This window comes from Lineus longissimus, chromosome 4 (genome assembly GCF_910592395.1).
Source record: "Lineus longissimus chromosome 4, tnLinLong1.2, whole genome shotgun sequence".
NCBI classification, from domain to species: domain Eukaryota; kingdom Metazoa; phylum Nemertea; class Pilidiophora; order Heteronemertea; family Lineidae; genus Lineus; species Lineus longissimus.
In genome coordinates, this window is record NC_088311.1 from 19,964,079 (window position 1) to 19,982,883 (window position 18,805).

At 41.6% G+C, this 18,805-nt stretch overlaps 2 protein-coding genes across 3 annotated transcripts in view; one reads left to right on the plus strand and one right to left on the minus strand.

The window, feature by feature from the left end:
* LOC135486819 (uncharacterized) overlaps nucleotides 1–14,170 on the minus strand; it is a 31,718-nt gene extending 17,548 nt beyond the window's left edge. The window contains exons 1-3 of the mRNA XM_064769920.1: nucleotides 13,521–14,170; nucleotides 2,171–2,259; nucleotides 123–239 (exon numbers count right to left, since the gene is read on the minus strand). Of these exons, the coding sequence (XP_064625990.1) occupies nucleotides 123–239; nucleotides 2,171–2,259; nucleotides 13,521–14,170 (856 nt within the window). The remainder of the gene's footprint in view (nucleotides 1–122; nucleotides 240–2,170; nucleotides 2,260–13,520) is intronic.
* Nucleotides 14,171–18,155: 3,985 nt separating this feature from the next.
* LOC135486366 (PHD finger protein 24-like) overlaps nucleotides 18,156–18,805 on the plus strand; it is a 28,734-nt gene continuing 28,084 nt past the window's right edge. For both annotated transcript variants that reach the window (XM_064769111.1, XM_064769112.1), the window contains exon 1: nucleotides 18,156–18,746. In XM_064769111.1, coding sequence (XP_064625181.1) covers nucleotides 18,402–18,746 — 345 coding nt within the window. In that variant the 5' untranslated portion in view covers nucleotides 18,156–18,401. The remainder of the gene's footprint in view (nucleotides 18,747–18,805) is intronic.

The following is an 18,805-nucleotide window of genomic DNA, read 5'->3' on the forward strand; positions in this document are numbered from 1 at the left end:
AAGTGCCATCGATTTCTTTGTCTACATTTTGGACCACTCTTCAGCACAAACAGGTCAAATAAAAAAAACATCGATGTATCATTTGTTCATGGGTCGAGGATGACTATCCCACCCGTTCTTACCTCGTTCCACGCATGTTTTGTTATCGTCCGACATCTTGAAGTTCTCGAAGCACGTACAAACATGGCGTCCAATCTTCGTCCTTTCGCACTTTTGGTTGCAGCCAAGCTTTTCGCATTCTGTACGAAGGGAGAAAAGTAGAAAAATACAACGTGTGAAATATGAGTTGGACCTTTCAATATATTTTTTTAAGTCTTGTTCATGCAAAAAGGATGGATTTTGACGATTTTTGCATGTCACATTTTATGTTTTGTAGGTGCGTGGCCTCTGCGGAAGCACGGCCATTGGCATCATATGTGGACAGTTCAGGAACGTTTTAATTCCCGATACAATAATAACGAAAGCAACCAACAATGCAACAACTGTACGCATTTTCCAAATATGAGGACCTGTTGAGAGAGACATGCAAGAACCACTTACACAATTGGGGTCATTTGGTGCAAAAACAGCTTGCAAACGTCGTGCTACGATGAAATAAACCGAATAACTTTTCATATATAGAGGCAAGGAGTAGACACAGTTATTTAGGCACCTTAGACATTTTAACCACCTTTATAGTACATGTATTACCAAAACAATCAAAAAATTGAGACAAATTGAGACAACGAATATATTGCTGATTATTGCCTAGCACTTAACAAACACACCTGTTGATATTTTGGAAGTGCTACTTTACATTCCAGGCGCAGTCGATGTTTGACCTGAGTGGAATAGCAGCATTTCTCTCAAAACCTAAATCTTAAGTTGCTTCATCCCGAAAAATAGTCGAATATTCGAAGAGGGCTGAATAATCATATATGTAGCGCTCACCTATGAGCCTATCGCGTGGGCTAGCATTGCTGTATAAATTGACACTCTTTTTAATACTGCCCGAACGGTCAGCGACCATGGTCAGCGACATAACAACAGTAGTCAACAACACTTGAACCCTTACATGGCCCAACAACTCCACTCCAGGAGTCTCGTGCCCCCGTTCTAGTGTGGCTGTGATGAGGTCAATAACTGGCTGTCATGATCAAGGCTCAACCCCCTGAAAGCTCTACCAATGTATTTTATATACCATGCCCGGTACAACTCTTCGTAATGGCTAGCAAACTTGACATCCGATAAGCACTAACACAAGGATGTAAATGATATTAGAGGCCGACGCCGCTCGTCAAAAATTTGACATTTTTGATTGAATTTGAAAATTTCTTACGTGAGTAAACACGTACTAAATATGAATTTCAGCATTGGTGTTGCGAGGACATATCATACAAATGCTATAAATATTAACTTTCAGCAAAATCGTATACATGATAATTGAACTAGCCACGCGGCATTGTGCAACTGCATTTCAATTGCTTGGACCACCAGTTATTATGAACGGCGTACCCCTTTAAGTCTATTAGCATGTCTCTCGCGTTCATTGCAACCCAGAAAGGACAAGTGCCTGGATATATTATAAAGATATTGAGTTGAAAGCGCGTGGGCAAACGTTGGTTATTATTGGGTTTTTAGAAAATTTTGGGGGGCGCTGTACGGTATATGGAAACCCGGCAACCCGCAGGGGACTTACGCGCCCGTACATGTAAGGCATCTGAGAAACTAGTCAAACCCATTGTTTACCACAGTCAGCGCGATGCACACATGTGTAGTCTAGCGCTTTGAAAGATGGTATTGCGAGCTGCAAAATGCCACGGGAAACAGTTGTTGTTTTTTTGAGAGAGAGCATGGTCAGTGCGGCAAGTCGCAAGGACCAATACTTCGTCCCCAAAAGGGACGAAGTGCGAGGTGCCTATTGCGAAAATGATTGGTTTGACGAAACAATGGCCTGATTGGTTGGCTAGCCTTGTAACGTCAAACTATTCTTACACCGAGGGGTTTTCCTGTTTTTCATCATGGTCTAAGCTTAAATGCGTTTGGGCTGGAATTCCTGGCTTTTTTCGAGGTAGCACATGGGCTAGATGCACAGCGTAGCGGGTCGAGGCTATGTAATGGGCTACAAGTAGCACAGTCCAATGAACCAACGAACCTCGTCATGCCTATTTGAATGTATAATAATGCGCACCTGCGTTGATGTACTTCTTGGCTTCGCATACGACACCCTCGTATCCTGGCGGACAATCGCACGTGTTGTAGTCTGAGCCGTACACGTATCTGAAAAGGGAAGCAAACATCAATGAGAACGTTATTCGCTTCCACTATCTTCCAAAACCGATATCACAGAGAATATAATAATGTTATATTTTTAATTTCGAAATGATTGCAATCACCAATAGGCCATGCAAGTTTTGTTTTTCTTTTGAATATACGTACATTTTCACAATCTGAGCCTTTCATGATCAGTACCCATTTATTCACCTGGGTGCAGAGAGGCAAGTAAGACAAAGAGACCTGCCTACAGTCTCACGCCGACAGTGGAAATCAAACCCAGGATCTCTCGACCGCTAGTCGGGAGTCCCAGCCACTGCACCACAGGAACTTTTAGCAGCCAGTATTCTTATGGTTGACGACTGTAATCTAGTGCTGTCTACAAAAGGGATATAGGCCAGACGGATTAACAACACTTATCATTATCCTTGGTCCATCAGAAAGCTCATGACATAAAGGACACAATTACCGGTATGGAAAATCATCTATCTGAAACATCTTAGCAGACAATGTACTTTCGATTAGCTCCCAGCTACATGTAACAATAAGTTACGCTAAGATCGTTCTCCATTCGCGACAGAACTAATGCATCAAAAGGTCATCACATTTTTTCTTTAGTTAAACAAAGCAACAATTTTTCGAAGCAATTATTAATGTACTATACGGTTGTACTATACGGTGGTCTGTGAGTTTGATTGGTGACTAAGGACACCTAACTAAACTTCCTCGGTGAAGAAGTGTCGCAAATATAAATGCCTTTTGCGCAAAAACGTGTACCTACGGAATAAATTATGTACTATTTGTTTCGTCACCTCGTAGGAAGCAAATGTGCGCATGAGACTGGATTCGTCTCAATAGACGCAACATAAAGTACATGAACTTTTGGACGAAAGATTGATAATGTGACACAAATCGTGGTCATTAGTGTAGAGTAGACTTCAAAAGGCGCCCTTCTACCAATACGCTAAACACTATGTCGGATGGGAAAGGAATGAAATAAAGAAACATCCAAGGACCAATTCGGGTCAGGTTTTAAAATCGCAAGTGGGGTATGCACATACAATCAGGGTTATTCGGTACATTAAGGCAATTATAGATGCTAATTGGCCCAATGAACCACAGATAAGATTCAAGGTCAGGGCATTTTTCAGTGCAATGCCAATAACTGTAAAATAGCTTGAGTAACGGTGACGCTTGTGATCCTTAGAGCAGATAAGGAACCGGTGAAGCAGTCCCCCGTCATTTTGACGTTACCTATAATTATTATCCGCTGTAAATCTCTGAGCACGACGGACATGGTGTCGATAGAACCATATTCCTGTACCTTAATCGGACAGGGACGGTTATTGACCCCTCGTTTCACATGTACCATAATCCATCACCATACAACACAAGGGGGACTTCTACAACGGTCTCAAACTTTAATCGTTGTCATCGTTAGGGAATGAACATCGGAGACGTTTTTAAAATTATGAGGCATGTTTCCCAACAAAATAAATGAATAAAATAAGTTCTGTCATTCTCCTACCAGGGCCAGCCCCTCACATACGGATATACCTCGAGTTGCATTGGATGTCATCGACGACCTCAAGTCCTTAAGTCTGTTTTCCAAAGACGCACTCAAACCTCAAAAGTTATTCATTGAGTGGCATATTGAGATCTGTGTTTGTTTGGTATAATGAGAAACAAGAAACACATCGTCTGGATAGATTTACAAGATGCGCAAATATTCTCTGTATGTCATCGATTATACACATAAGTGTCCTTGGAATCGGTACTCAGCGTATGTTTTAAGAAGAACGTGCGCTGAAACCAAGCCCTTTGCCGTCCAAAGTTTAAAGCTAAGGCGAGCTACTGGAGTGACTTTTACAAAAGCTGACTTCGTTTCCAGTAGTTGGTTCAGAAAGCTATTGAGATATCCTACCATTCCGAAGCTCTGGTTGGATTAAACGTTCACATCAAGGGGTAAAATCCAGCTTGTTATTGTGAATGATGACAGTCATTGCGACGTTTTGTCTACAGATTGAAAGATGACATTCCACTGATACTATGCATGTATTGTATTTATTTGTGGAAATTTTGCACGCCCAACTACATTGAAAGGAAAAAAAGTTAAAATTGCTTTTTACATAATATCATATATTAGTTTATCATCCAGAACAGACAGTTGAGCACACAGAAGAAAATGTCTGCAGATCTTTGAAATCCAATATTTTGATAGAAAAAACAGCGTTTTGTTACATATATTGCCGTCACAAAACAACGTTGATTTTCTACATGCAGAGGTTTGAAAACACGATCGTGCGGTCATTTACCTCTGCGAACACCCAACTAATTACCAGAGACGAAGTAGAAAACATATATTCTCAAAAGCTCGATGCGTGGATTGTTTATTGGTGCCGTACTTTTTATGAAAGCCCAATGATAAAATAGCGGCGTCCAATCACCATACTCTGAAGAAGGACGGAAAAACTTTCAATACTGTTTCAGAGTGGAAATCAGTCCTTAGAATAATAATCCACCATGAGTATTATTCCCCTGAAGACTGGGTGAAATCCAAACATCAAATATCAAAATCATCGGCCTCTCGAATGGCTGAACTATGCTCTTTATACGAGTGCTGTTTACCCTTCTATCAGTGAGGGCAGAAGAGGTATAAAGTTCATAAGAGAGACCGCGTTTGAATAAAACGACCTGACATGAGCAACTATAGTTAACAGACTTTGTATAATTTTGAGTGCAAGCCATGCATGAAACCGGTATATGACTCGTGATGATTCCAGTTCTCTTTCCCATAGTTAAAGCAACATATGAACTTAATTTGTCTGTTCCTGCTCAGGTCACTATAGAGATCCGATCGACGTGACCATATTTGATATAAGTACCATCCTGAACTTTCTCGACGCAAGGGCCCAACGCGCCGCGTAGCGGCAAAAAAGCGAAGCTGGCGAAACATTTATAACGGGTCACCGTCACTTATTATTGGACTTATAGCGCATTTACGGGGTTGCAACTATTTTGCTTTATTGTGTCACCAGGAAAGAAAAGCATGCGACCTAACGCCGATCTATTTGTATAAAGTGATAATTGGAAGGTATATAGTAGGAAATATCAATAAAATAATCATTCCATGTCGTCTTTTGAGGGCATTTTTGATTGTAAAAAATATATGTGTACGTCACCGTAGTCTCTGCAATGATAATTTTATCAGAGCAGTCTCGCGCAAGTAGAAGTTCTTTACCTACTAGTTCTTCACTTATTAGTCTCAACGTCTGGCGCAAAGCCAGACGTTTTCCATTACGATTTCACTACGATGTTTGACAATAAGGAGCAGTGCGCGAGATATGCTAATGAGCAGACTTCCCTCGCTTGAGTTTCTGAAGAATGTTCCATATCGCGCTATGCTCATCACTGCTGATTATGACAGGCGTGCAGCGGTAGGTATCTGCTCCCCAACTTCCACCCTAATACGGTACAATAAGTTACCATTTGATGAGAATGGGACAATGCCCTCACTGTGTATGGAGTCATAGGGATAAGAAGACATTATTCATTAGTGTTGGTACAAGTGATTTTGCCCAAAAAGCATGCGCATTCAAAAAACAAAATATGCAAGGTATCACGTACATGTAACATGACCATGACGACGTGCAGAAAGTGCACTGGCCAGTGCATACCCTATGGCTATGTATAGTAAACATGGTAAACATGAACAACATCATTATTCATCGGCAGTTCATTTTACTCTGAGCTTTTCCTGAAACATATTGCCATGATGATTAGGCCTACCATGTACCATGACCAATAACGGCACTAGATCATGTAGATGTCAACAAGTTCACATGAACCGTATAATCCCGCATAATCCCGCATGGCGCATGTGGGGCATGCGTCTAAACCAAAGCCCCAAAATCACTTGTTTTGGTCTATTTCACTTGTGTTTCCCCCGTCTCCCAGTCCATAATACATTTACAGTTTACAATCCCCGATCATGGCCCAACAAAAGGTCATCGGTTGACTAAAGCCAAGGAACACAACTGTTCAATGGATTTATAGTTGAATGCGATCAAACTACATCTTTTCAATCGTGGATTGTAAATTTAACCCCATGGGCCTAGGGAAGGCCCTATAACAATACTTTCGACACAGTTATTATCTCCGCTGCCTCCACCATGTTACACACAGTGCTCACTGCTGATTCTAAAATGCGCCACCTAGTCAATTGCACTATCGTCATCACCTCATCATACTTCATTGACATTACAGGCACACATTGACATAGACCACTGTTGCAATCAACGACACAGTCGCTATCCAAGTAGCATTATAGAGGTAATTATCATTATCATACCTCATTAGCATGTGAACCAATCGCGTCGCGTCCTTTGCGATCACGGCAAAGCCTCATGGAATAATGTCTTTCAACATTGAATAATTTTTCATATTCCATGCCTACAACTTCAATTTCTTCATAATCCATGGCTAGAAGTTCAATACTAATATAATATCCAAGATAAAGTTACAAGAAGTAGTCAATAGGGGTCTCTCACCTCTCACTGTATGTCCACACTATTCACGCTTGTACGAGGAATACATTCAATGCTGAATCTAACAACACCCAGTGCCCTTACTCTGTATATTAGTCACTGGAAGATGGCCCATTTCACTCCTTGCTTCTACTTCACCTATAGTCTCATTGCAAACGCCTCAGTTCTATGATATCACATTCACTTTCAGCTGTCATGCAACGCAACAACTGTGCTATCTGCCATCGCACATCAACGAAGAAGTGCAGCCGCCCACATTCCACCTCACGTCTGTCCGACCAGCTGCAATCCTCGAGGACGCCCCACTGTACCACGATTTCACTACAATGTTTGACAAGAAGGAGCAGTGCGCGAGATAGGCTAATGAGCAGACTTCCCTCGCTTGAGTTTCGGAAGAATGTTCCATATCGCGCTAAGCTGACCACTGCTGACCATGACAGGCGTGCATTGGACTGGTACAGGTTGGAACTGAACATTGAATATGCTGGTGGTGACGCTTTCTGATGAGAAGTTGGTCGTGACTGATGCAGTATCCTTGGACTTGTCCACAGCATCGTTCAATCATTGCTCTCTGAGCTGCCTTGATTCTGTACCCAAATACTAAGACCAAATGCCTGTTGACTGTGCTTTAAGAGAGACTGGCGCCATGCCTAGAGATATGACTGACCCCTATTGGCAAATTTGTATGACTTTATCTTGCCTACCTAGCTGCTGCCTATAGTCTCCCTTTAACTGCGGAACACTTCAAAGTCGATAAAATGCCATGTTCCACCTTTTAATGTGTTCAGACCGCCATTTTCAAAATAATCAAGTCAGGACACTGCCTTCTAGTCTCATAATAAATTTTGCTTTCCTCAATATATAATAACATTTCTTCTTCTTCAATGCTTTCATCATTCCAAACTTCTCCTCCTCTGACTTTTACAGGGGTACAGTCATGGCAATCAAAACCCAAATACTGAGACCAAATGCCTGTTGACTGTGCTTTAAGAGAGACTGGCGCCATGCCTAGTCTCTCTTAAAGCACAGTCAACAGACACCAACCCCCTCAGACTCAGAAACCACAAACGCCCAACCCTTCCTGCTACCCTAATACTTCTGGATTCACAAGTAGGGCCACTCAGCATTATTCTAGCACTTGTTCATATACAGGCATCTCCGCTAATATAGAGCTCCATCGGCATTGAGCATACTGGCCGTATGACGACCGATGGACACCTTTTGGACTTTACTTTGGGCACGTCAAAGGCACTGATGTTAGGCCCTTTTTTATGGTACAGTTAAGTGAAAATTGATCATCACACACGTTTGAATCCCTAAACACCGCATCACTTCAGGGTTTACTTGCAACTGCAAGCGGAATGACTGAGATTCGCGAACAATGTTTTTTAATGAATAACCGAGAGAAATTTTGTAATCCGCCAAATTGAAAATCGTTCAAATCTTTTCAAAATTTTCGCTATTGGCAAAAAAGTGTAATAATTCAACTCCTGGTCAAAAGAGGGAAGTACGTGTATATTGAAAAGTTTGGTACACAAGGTACTCGAGGGAGAATGGCAAAGGAAACTAGGCAGGTACATATCCCAACATAGCTATTATCTTTTTTCTGGGGACCCTTGATTCTACTAGAACTAATGTATTCTTTTCATATCAACAGTGCACCTAAAACGAAAAGAAGCAAGGGATACAGCAGGATGTCTATGCCAGATACCAGTGCAGACACCAGTCCAATCTTACAAGACTGTTCCCTGCACCAGGATTTACGACAGAAATTCTGGCCCGCAGATACCTATGTCGAGGTAAACTATGGGGAACACAGCATGACCTCGAAACGAAAAGCCGCTTCATCTCCGCCACAGGACTGGGCGCCGGCCACAGGACTGAAGTTATAGATTAGGCAGGTTGAACGCAGAAGAAGAAGAAAAGATGAAATCAACAATGCAGTATAATAATAAACATACAAAATTGGATATTTTGTGTTATAAAGTTTTCAGCAACAAACTGCCAGTTGAAGTACTTTTTCAGCCATGTTTAAACATACAAATGTTCAGAACTATATAAATGTATTTGTATGTTTCCAAAATTCAACACCACAACAAGTTTTGTCTACTGTCAAGTGTATCTCAATTCGTACTTCTTCAGTGTTTGATGTTTCCAGGTGTTCAATATCAAAATTACTGTATAACACATTGATTGAACAGTTTTGAACAAGCGAATTCCATTGAAAAAAAAAAATGTGTACGCAAGAATCAATTGAACGGTGAATAATAAAATTTATCGGTAACAAGGCACATAATGCAGTTGTACTGTTTCCACCATTTGTTTTATCACGTTTACGTATGGAAATTACGTATTGCGCATTCGGGTAAGTGAAACATAATTCGGACATATATTGAGCTTCAGTCCGCATCCGCATTTACCCATGTGCAATTTGTACAACATAGCTCAAGAGATAGGTGGCAATGGAAACACCTCCAATTTTTCAACAACAAAAAAGTCACAAACCAAAGCATCATCAACCTAATCTACAATATTTCTCAAACTATGATATTAGAGATGGAACAATGATATAAGTTTCAATTTAGCTGCAACTCAAAGTTCACTTGTTCAGTTTCATTTTGCGTACTGCTTCTCGCCTCGAATACAATTCTTGCGTTTTCCCATACACTTTTGTCGTCCAAACTACACAAACTGATGATGGTGTATATACGCAAAATCGATAGCCTGCGATTCGACGCTCCTGATGAAAGTCTATATATTCATTGAAAAACTGTCGACAGCTTGATGAGTATCTTTCCTAGTAAGCGATCCGATTTAACCTTCGAGTTGAGTGCTTGTTAAACACCTGATAGGTGCGTGTGACTGAAAGTGTGGCTTCATGGGCCTTTGACAGGACCGAGTAGTACAAATTAAATTGACTCTCCCTAAATGGACTAACTCTTAGACAGGACACCACCTCTCTATTGTAAACAAATCATTTTCTGCTAATTGGTGTTTTTGTGAATCTTTCCATTCCATTTGACATTTGTAATCAGGATACTTCTCTATGGGTAGCATTTGTCCGCACAATGGTGTTCAAAACAGGGAGGTGATAGTGTTACATGTATCGATAGACACTCGTATAATCCAAGTACATCCAGCTGCAATAACTCTGATGTTCTGATTGATTCTTACTGTTCGAGGAGCCTCCAGCGCTCTCAGAGGGTCATACAGATGGGCACGAACGAGTTGCATTTGATAAACATGTGCTTCGAACAAATCCCCTATAACCTCGCCTTGAATAATTCAATGCATTTATTGAAAGACCCTGCTTAAACCAAGCCCTCAACAAGGATAATCCAGGGAACACCTCAACCACTGAGTCTCATACTCCCTATCATAAGCGACGTGCAACCATCCACTTCGTGGAGGAATTTCCTCTTTGGACTTGAAGTCGACAGGCTAGGCTCGATCAATGAACCCCATGAAGCAACGCCAATGGGAGTTGATAGCTGGACGGGTGACCGAGATACAACAGGGCCGTTTAAACCGGACTAAACCCGCCCAGACCAGACCATGTCAGACCACAGTGGCGCGCGTTTACACGGCAGACCTATCTGGATCAGGATCGATCAGGCTAGATTCGTTATGTCCGTTGTAAACGGCCCTAACGTCTGTTGTACTTCCCACCCCAGAATCCTGGAGAATGAATGAGTCCCGACATAGACGCAATTATAGGCGCTAAATAGCTCGCGGATGAGCTGACTTTATCAGAAGGGAGGAATGATCATACAACCAAATTATAGAGATATCCCACCGTCTGTACTCTGTGGAGAAACTTCCTTTATGGAGCTCTGGTAGGCGCCGCATTACTGAAGTTGAGCAAGGCCGAGGTGAAAGGGTGACCGAAAAATAAACGTCTCGCAAACGCCCCAATAGCCTATAGTATGTAGCTCGCGGACATGCTGACATTGTCTGATGGTAGAGAGACGATGTTTCATACTCCTAAATGACGCCAAGTAAGTGCAGTGGGTACGAGAACAACCATTGGCAAGCAGGCTTTCTTAACGAGAATAAAAATGTGTTGTCGAGTTTGCGCCGTGAATTATTGAGAGAAGTCTTAAAAATCGTTACCAGAAACAACGGCTAGAGAATGTCATAAGTATCGCAAAGTATGGGGCATCCTCCTCCAAGATCGATACCCATTGACTTGAACTATCTGTTTCAAGTACTCTATAGTTGATGGAAAGCTGCCCGGTCGGAATTTTTTAACACAATCATTGAGTTATGCCAAACGAGTAAATGTTGTCCTGGGGAACGCATGCAGTACTTCACTGTGCATGAATTTTAAGAAGTTATTATCGAACAAATACTTGTGAAAGCTGACCGCATGTGGTGCGTTGAAGAAGCATCGAGATCAATTTACGCAAACTCTTCTTCAAAGTTTGTATCAGTAACGTTCGCTGAAAAGTCCTTTGCACTTATTACACATGTTTCGAAATCCCTACATAGAGCTAAAACGACAAAGTATGAAGTTATATCATAAAAGAATAAATAGAATGAAACGGACTGTCTTTAAAGTTTAATATCTAAGAGATGGACGCACAGAAAGTGTCCAAAATAAATGTATGTGCACACCTCAGATAAACTGATTTGTGGAGCTTAACACTTTGTAGTCTTACGGCCATGGAACTTGTAAGAGATGTCAAAAATGTCCGTATCACAGTTGATATTTCTATCGTAGAACCTGAGTCATTGAATAAAAAAAGAAAGACTCTGGTGGAACTGAGCACAGAAGATGCTTTAAGAGTTTGTCGTAAATCAATTAGCACAGGACTAGATGCCACGACAGACCTTCGTAGGTCGTACTTCATCCTTCGTAGGTGTTGCTTAACCTGCATAATGCAAAATTAACCCGGCTAAACGACACTTCTGGATGAAGTGGTAGCATCGATTATGAGAAACAACCCGTCGTCGGAAGAGAGTACCGGTTTTGAATCATTTATGTGTTGTGTGGAATTTATGCGTTTTGAACACAAAGTAGTAAGTAATAAAAGATGGGATAGCCAGAATGGATGTAACAGGTTGTGACGAGTAATACTACTAGACGACAAAAAACACACATTCCTTTTGATCTTAAATAACTCTAAAAAATTAATGTCATTTTTACCAAATGTCTGCGGCTTGTAGCTGAAACCAATTCTTTTTCGTTTTCAAATGGTTTGATCTCATTATCTAAAACATTAGTAGTTCTACGATGAGCATTTCCATTTTTCAACACTTCTACCCCAGCCGAGTAGGTGTTATTGGTAACTAACCAAACTCTCAGACCACATGCATAAACTACCAATTATTTTTTTGGTGTCCTTGGGTGGTGTAACATGGACACTGGTTCCATTTTGTCAGATCACCCAAGCCCTATGATACACCGCCCACATAACCTCAAGACAATAATGACTACATTATCATTGTGGTATGCCAGCTTGATTGGTGACTTATGGAACAAAAAATATATAAGGCAAGCAACCTAATTTTGCATGACACCCATGCAGCTGGGGATTCGGATACTTCCTCAAATATTCTGACACCTAATATCCAAGGTGATTGTGAAAAGTGACAAACAGTCGACTTCAAAACACCCAATCCCTTTCCACTTACTGGATTTGTGTTATAGAATATATCGGGTGGCCATAAAAAAGGTCCTCAATGCTGATGCAGTAGTATTAATAATTCTATCTTTTCATATGTTTAAATTACAATGTACCGGCTTTTTCAAAAGTTAATGTCACTGTTCTTTTGGGCTACTGTGCGAAAACTACGGCGCCGATTACTTGATAGTTTGGTTTTCCTCATTTCATTTAATTTAGGGACCCAAGAGGACTTTGACATTTCAGTAATTGATTTTGACATTTTCTGCTCTGTACCGCTTATTTCTGGACGAACTTTGATGAAATCTTCAGGCTGTTTTTTCAGCCTATCCAAAAAAATATTTTATATGAAAAAAGCATATACGTAGTTAGTGAAATTCGGCAGACACTGCGACATAGATATTACTAGTTCTTGCTTAAATGGCATATATCTAGTATTGAGACTTTAAGTTCTATACCAAAAATGAAATTGGTCAGTATGCTTTTGCGGCGATATGTCCAGAAATGCAAATCTACGATATCACGAATCTTCTGAACATAATAGCATACAACTTTGCAGACTAGACTCCCTTGTCATGCTCGGTATTGGTTTGGTGAAGTTTAATTAAATACAACTGCTAACGCCCGAGTGGCACCAAAATTATTAATGCTAATTTTCTTCCACAGATCGACGGTCGTTTCAGGATCGTTGTGCAGCTCTGGGACGGTTCTGCAGCGCGTTATTATTGTTACAACACAACTCTGGCGTTAGATAGGGCAAAATCATAAAAACAATTATTTCTGTTTTTTGTTTTTGACCCTCCCGAAGCTTTTTCTGAAGATTAAACGTCTAAATGACATCAAAATATCGATCATGATTATATGCCCCAAAACTAACAGCATGATGTCATAGTAAAATATGCTCAAATTTGGGGAAAGCAGTGTAGGTCCAATGGAAGTAAATGAGAGGCCTGATGGACAATATTTGTCAGTATCAAGATCAGAGACTTTTTGATGGAGAGGTTCTATACTGCTCTATTTCTCCGCACTTCACCCGGACAATAAATAAAGAAAACAGCATACGTTTGCACCTGTTAAGTAAATAATTATCTACCTGCATTTTCCACCGTTTTTACACTGATTGATATTCTTGCTCGGGTTACAGTAAGGGCCGTATTCGCACTCCTTCCCGAAGAAACCCTCAAAGCAATGGCACGAAAACTTATCAAAGTTTTTCGAAGCGTAACAATTCCCGAGGAACGAGCAATGGTAGACTGAACAGGCGTCCGTCCTGGTCTTGCTGTTGGCAGGAACTACTTCATAAGTCATGTTGAATCCGTAAACGTCAGAGAGATACTCCATGACTCTTAAATGAATGTCGCCTATCTCTTTCTCCCGAATTTTCAGATGGACGACCAGGACGGGTTTCAGCGCAATAATGCTCGTTATCTCATCCTCGAAACTAATCTCTCCCAAATTTCTCTTCCCGATGTATAAACTCTCATTATGGTACATGTCATATTCTGAGATTGACAGTCCCTCTCTTAGGTAGTATTGCGTGAAGTATAGGACGATCCTCTGGCCCACCGGGGCCCTGATTAACCACCTACAGTTGATCGGTGCGGGAAACCTCCCGGGGAAGTTCGGCGTGTGGATGAATCCTTGCCTTGCGTCGTACACGCCCCCACAGTCCGTGTGGACACGCGCTAACCCTCGGCTGATCCGGACAATGAAGACAGAAGCGACCAAAGTCATCCACAGCATAATGCAATTGGTAACAGCGTCAACTTGGTTGTTCCATGTACACCTTGTATCTGATCTCCATCTGCCTGAACCGAAGCATATTTGTATCCATTTGTATAAGCACGTGTTGCTGATCGATATGTATAAGTGTGAAGCTTCACAAGGCGCAGCCAATCTCGACAGACTTTCTAGGGGACTCACCGCTCTTGGCAGAGTATTGGCGGCGTCAGAATTATCAAACACATGTTCATTTTGAGGAGCGACAATGCACTGATAGGGAATGGAATCGGGTCTGTTGGAAAGGCAAGACGTGTGACTACCAGCTCCTGACGCAGGGCTGGCGGTCTCGGAGCTCACTATCAAACACGGTTATGTCTATGAGCGTACAAGCTCTTTTCATGAAAATTGTTAAAACAACAACTTCTTCAACTGTAACGAGGTTAAAACAGTTGACAGTATACACACGTAGTATACATTATATCGCTTTGGGCGAACCTACTTTTCATTAACAGCAATGCTGTAATTCCAAATGAATCTGCCAAGTGGAAGGATTGATGGTGACACTGCAAATTGGTCCGTTCTCACCTCGCAAGGTTTTGGATCGTCTAAGTTCTACTGCTTTTCCACTGATTATTTTTTCATTCAAAGAGGTTTTCTGGAAGTCATTTCAGCTAGAATGGTAAATTTCGCGGGTCCTGCTCTTTGACTGCAGCGAAGTACGAGTCGAAGATTTCATGGTGGCGCTCAGTGGCCCACCGAAAGTACTCAGGCTTTGAAGAAGCCCACTTATAGCAGTGTGTAATGGAGGTTGTTGGATATGAGCACCGCTGGCTATTGCATGTGACCTCCGATTCGCACCTCTTCGACTGGCCAGGCCCAAACCTCGAATCGCCACACGGATCGAACCAAAGTATAAAAATTAACAATATTCCTTGAAATATTTACAAAATAGTTTAGATAGTAGTCGAGTTGTCCCCGATGAGATCTACTACAAACTTCAAATGCGCACTTTAGAGTGGTTCGCCGATTGGACTGATGAAAAATTAAAATCGCTTAGTCTCCAGATTCATTTCGTACAAACCTTGCGATTACTGAAGTCACTTGAAAGTAATTATCCAAAGAACTGTAACTAAACCTAATATTTGAACTCACGATTAACATCACATGTCCAGTGTTTTGAAAGAAAATCCTTTAAGTTTTGGATATCCGTTGTTTGAAACCGAAATTGACCAACGCACTGCGTAGTGATACTGATACAACAGCCTACATGTGATTGAACAATGCAAAGATGAGATCGTCATAATTAACATGATTGTAATTAACGAGACAACAATCTCAATCTCATTTATTGATACGTCTTTTGTAACCATAAACTAGCACGAATAGCAACAAGATGAAAATGGAGTATTCGTGACATGGAGCTCAGACCAATGCTCTTTTTTAGCTTGCGATATAATTTCCCGACGGATATTTTTATAAGCCCCGCCTGATAAACATTTAGTTTTTGTACATGTGGTATAGGGTCTTGTCGTAATGCATTCATAGCCGTAGCTAGGGTTTTGGCAGGAGGGGACCAATGTACTTTTTTGCTTCCATTGGCCCTGCAAAACCCGAAGAAAAGTCGGTATAAATAACGCAATTTTCAGTTAGCCTTTGAGGTATTTGCCACCTCCCTCTCCATACTAGCTACGGGCATGACGGGCGTCTTGGCTGGCCTTGCTTTCTGATTGTTGGTTGACGTCATTATGTGTGAAAATAGGGAACCCTTTTAATAACTACTTTTCCATACATGTCGGCGTTCTTTCAGCTGGGGAGAAGGAAATGGGACAGTGCAACACCATCAATACATGCATAGCCAGTACCGCTCGTCTCAGGCGAGACAAATACCGAGAATGTAAAGTCCCCTTCATATGATATCCAAAATGGATCTTCATACCGAAATATTATTACTATCTCAAGGCCATCGACACACCGTTCAATGAGTCACATGCATGATATTGGGGAAATATACTCTGCTCGCGTGTTTCTTTCTTCGGTATTGATATGCGGTCGATGTTGCAGCGGGGGTGGAAGAGCTCCTCAAAACATCCAGGTCTTCGGCGCGAAATCGGAACGGACGCCATCTTCACCAGCCTGAAGTTACCAACTGATTTCATACTTCCATTCCCGAATCTCAAGTAAATTATCTATTCTTGGTTTTCGGTATAAAAGCTAAGTCAGTACGCCTGTAATTCTTTAGTAAGGCTAAATGCAGTTATTATGGCAAGCCAACCACAACCGTCCGAGGATCGCGGTGGAAGTTACATTGGGAATAAGGAATCCGAAAGAAGTAGCTAACTTCAACATGATGCCACCGACTCGGCTACATGTGGCATCACTATTAATGATAACTAAAGGAATATCGAGATGGCGTGATTGAGAACCATGGTTGACGTTGAGCGCGTGTCATTTCGACGAGTGCGGACTGACTTTTCAGGTTTAATACAATGTAAAATGTTTAGTCGATGTTTTTTGATACACTGACACAAACTAAACGCGATGCATTCCTCTCATCAAAGGTCACAGGGAACGAGACGGGCAATGTCAGGTCACATGCACTACGTCTAATCCAACGTAGTCGCGTCGATTTGGCGGAAACTGCAGTATCTCTGGAAACTGGGCGGAAACAGTCTAACACACAGTATGAGCATATCGATATAAAATTTATAATAGACTGATATAATATTCTCATTTTGTCTTCTCTCCACCACGGCTGATTTTGAAATGGTCCGAGGAAAAATGCAGTCCATGTTTTATAGAAAATTCTTTTTCCTAAGTCCTTGATAAACAGCCCTTGATACTGGTTGAATTGATACTAATGTTATTTTCTATTTTTGTATCCACCCATTTCCAACATTTTCCGGAATCAGGATTTAATTACAATGTGAATTTCACTTTTGCAGCAGATATGTCAAAACAAAGGCCGACCGACATTCCCAAAGAGCGAATATTATGCCTTTCAGGTTTTTTTTGCTTTTTATACTGAATTATCCAACAAATTGTCTAACTGTTTGTTGGAATGATCATTTTGTGACAGTGAGACGACTTGGAATGTTTCGAACTACCTCGAATTTGCCTCTTGAGAAATCAAAATATGCAAGCGAATAATTGTATTCCTTTCTAATGGCAGCGAGTGATATTACTCGTTGCCTAGGTTAATTGTTTTCAGAGCCTGTGGGAGATGGTATTTGAGAAGAGGCATGATAGTTTAGGTGTCTGTCTGTATTGCTTCAGTGGTGTTACACGTAGAAGCTGCCTGCGCTTTCTAGCTTTTTTTCTGGGAAGGGCAGGCCGGTGCGAGCAGGGGTGAGGGGACCCACCCTCACTTTGGCCATGACAATTTTTCATCCCGAACATCTTTTCATGCAACGCCTTGATAATTACGCCCTGTCCTCTCTACAGGTACAGAAGTCCGACGTGACATTCGGGATTTTTAATTGAATTGTTCTCGTCATGTGGAAATGGAACTTTGTTGTCCTGAACATTTTTTCAACAACGCTTCAATAACGCTCTGTACTATCTATAGTTCGACTTTCGGAATGTTTTGTTTGAATTGCACTGGTCATGTGAAAATGAAACTGTTTCATCCTGAACGTCATTTCACCGCACAACGCTTCGATAACGCTCTGGTAGTACTCTTTAGTACACTTTCGGACTTCAAATATTTGTTGCCTCGATATGACGGCTCTTGAATGCTTTGTTACTACATGTTCAAATATTTTGCACACGTACAAGTATCTTTTTAACAACTAACCGGAATCGATCTGGGCACGCACAGTTTTTTTCAGAGTCGCGCAATCACTCTCTTCCATGACATTACAATATGCCACCACGCGGAGACTAATGGTATTAGCGTAAACACTCCCTTCAGCAGTGCCGCCGCCTTCGGTCTTCAAAAGGCACCACAACCACCTGTCGCGAGTTCGATGATCGAGTAATCGTATTGCCTTGGTGACGAGAGTCACAAGCTGTCATAACCATAGCATTAACGTAAGGTTCGTGTGGCTTTTCACGATATCCCCGTTGATCAAACACAGGTAACAAAGTCGGGATCTCTTGTCGGGATCTCTTCGCATATTATTTATTTGAACATAAGGACAATTATCTTACCAAGACAAGTATGTGACTATGTCTGCGGATGTTTTTGGCATGTTTAGGATTGATCGGAATAATTAACACATATTGGATACTATCGGACTAGGAGCAGTAAACGATGGGTGCAGGTGCTTCGAGGAATATTTTCAGACAGAAGGCACAAATGGTGGGGATACTTCAGGCCTCGCGGCCGAGCCACCAGGCCAAGGACTATCGGCCGGAGGATGACCACGGAACCTTGAACGGGTCCACGCCCGTCGAGGCTAAGAAGACCTTGGAGATGTCGTTCACGGACACGGCCAAGGCCTGGGAAGAGTTGCGGGCGGGTTCCACGCCGCAGCCGGGCCAGGGATTAACAAAGACCACACTGACCATTGAGGACTTTAAAAAGATAAAGAGGCAAAAGACTGTGGATATTGATGAAAATGACACTTTTGATATTCCGTATCAACAGCAAGACAAGGTAAGGTTTTCTTCCATCGATTCTTTTCTAATTTCAGTGGACGGGATATATTTGTGCCC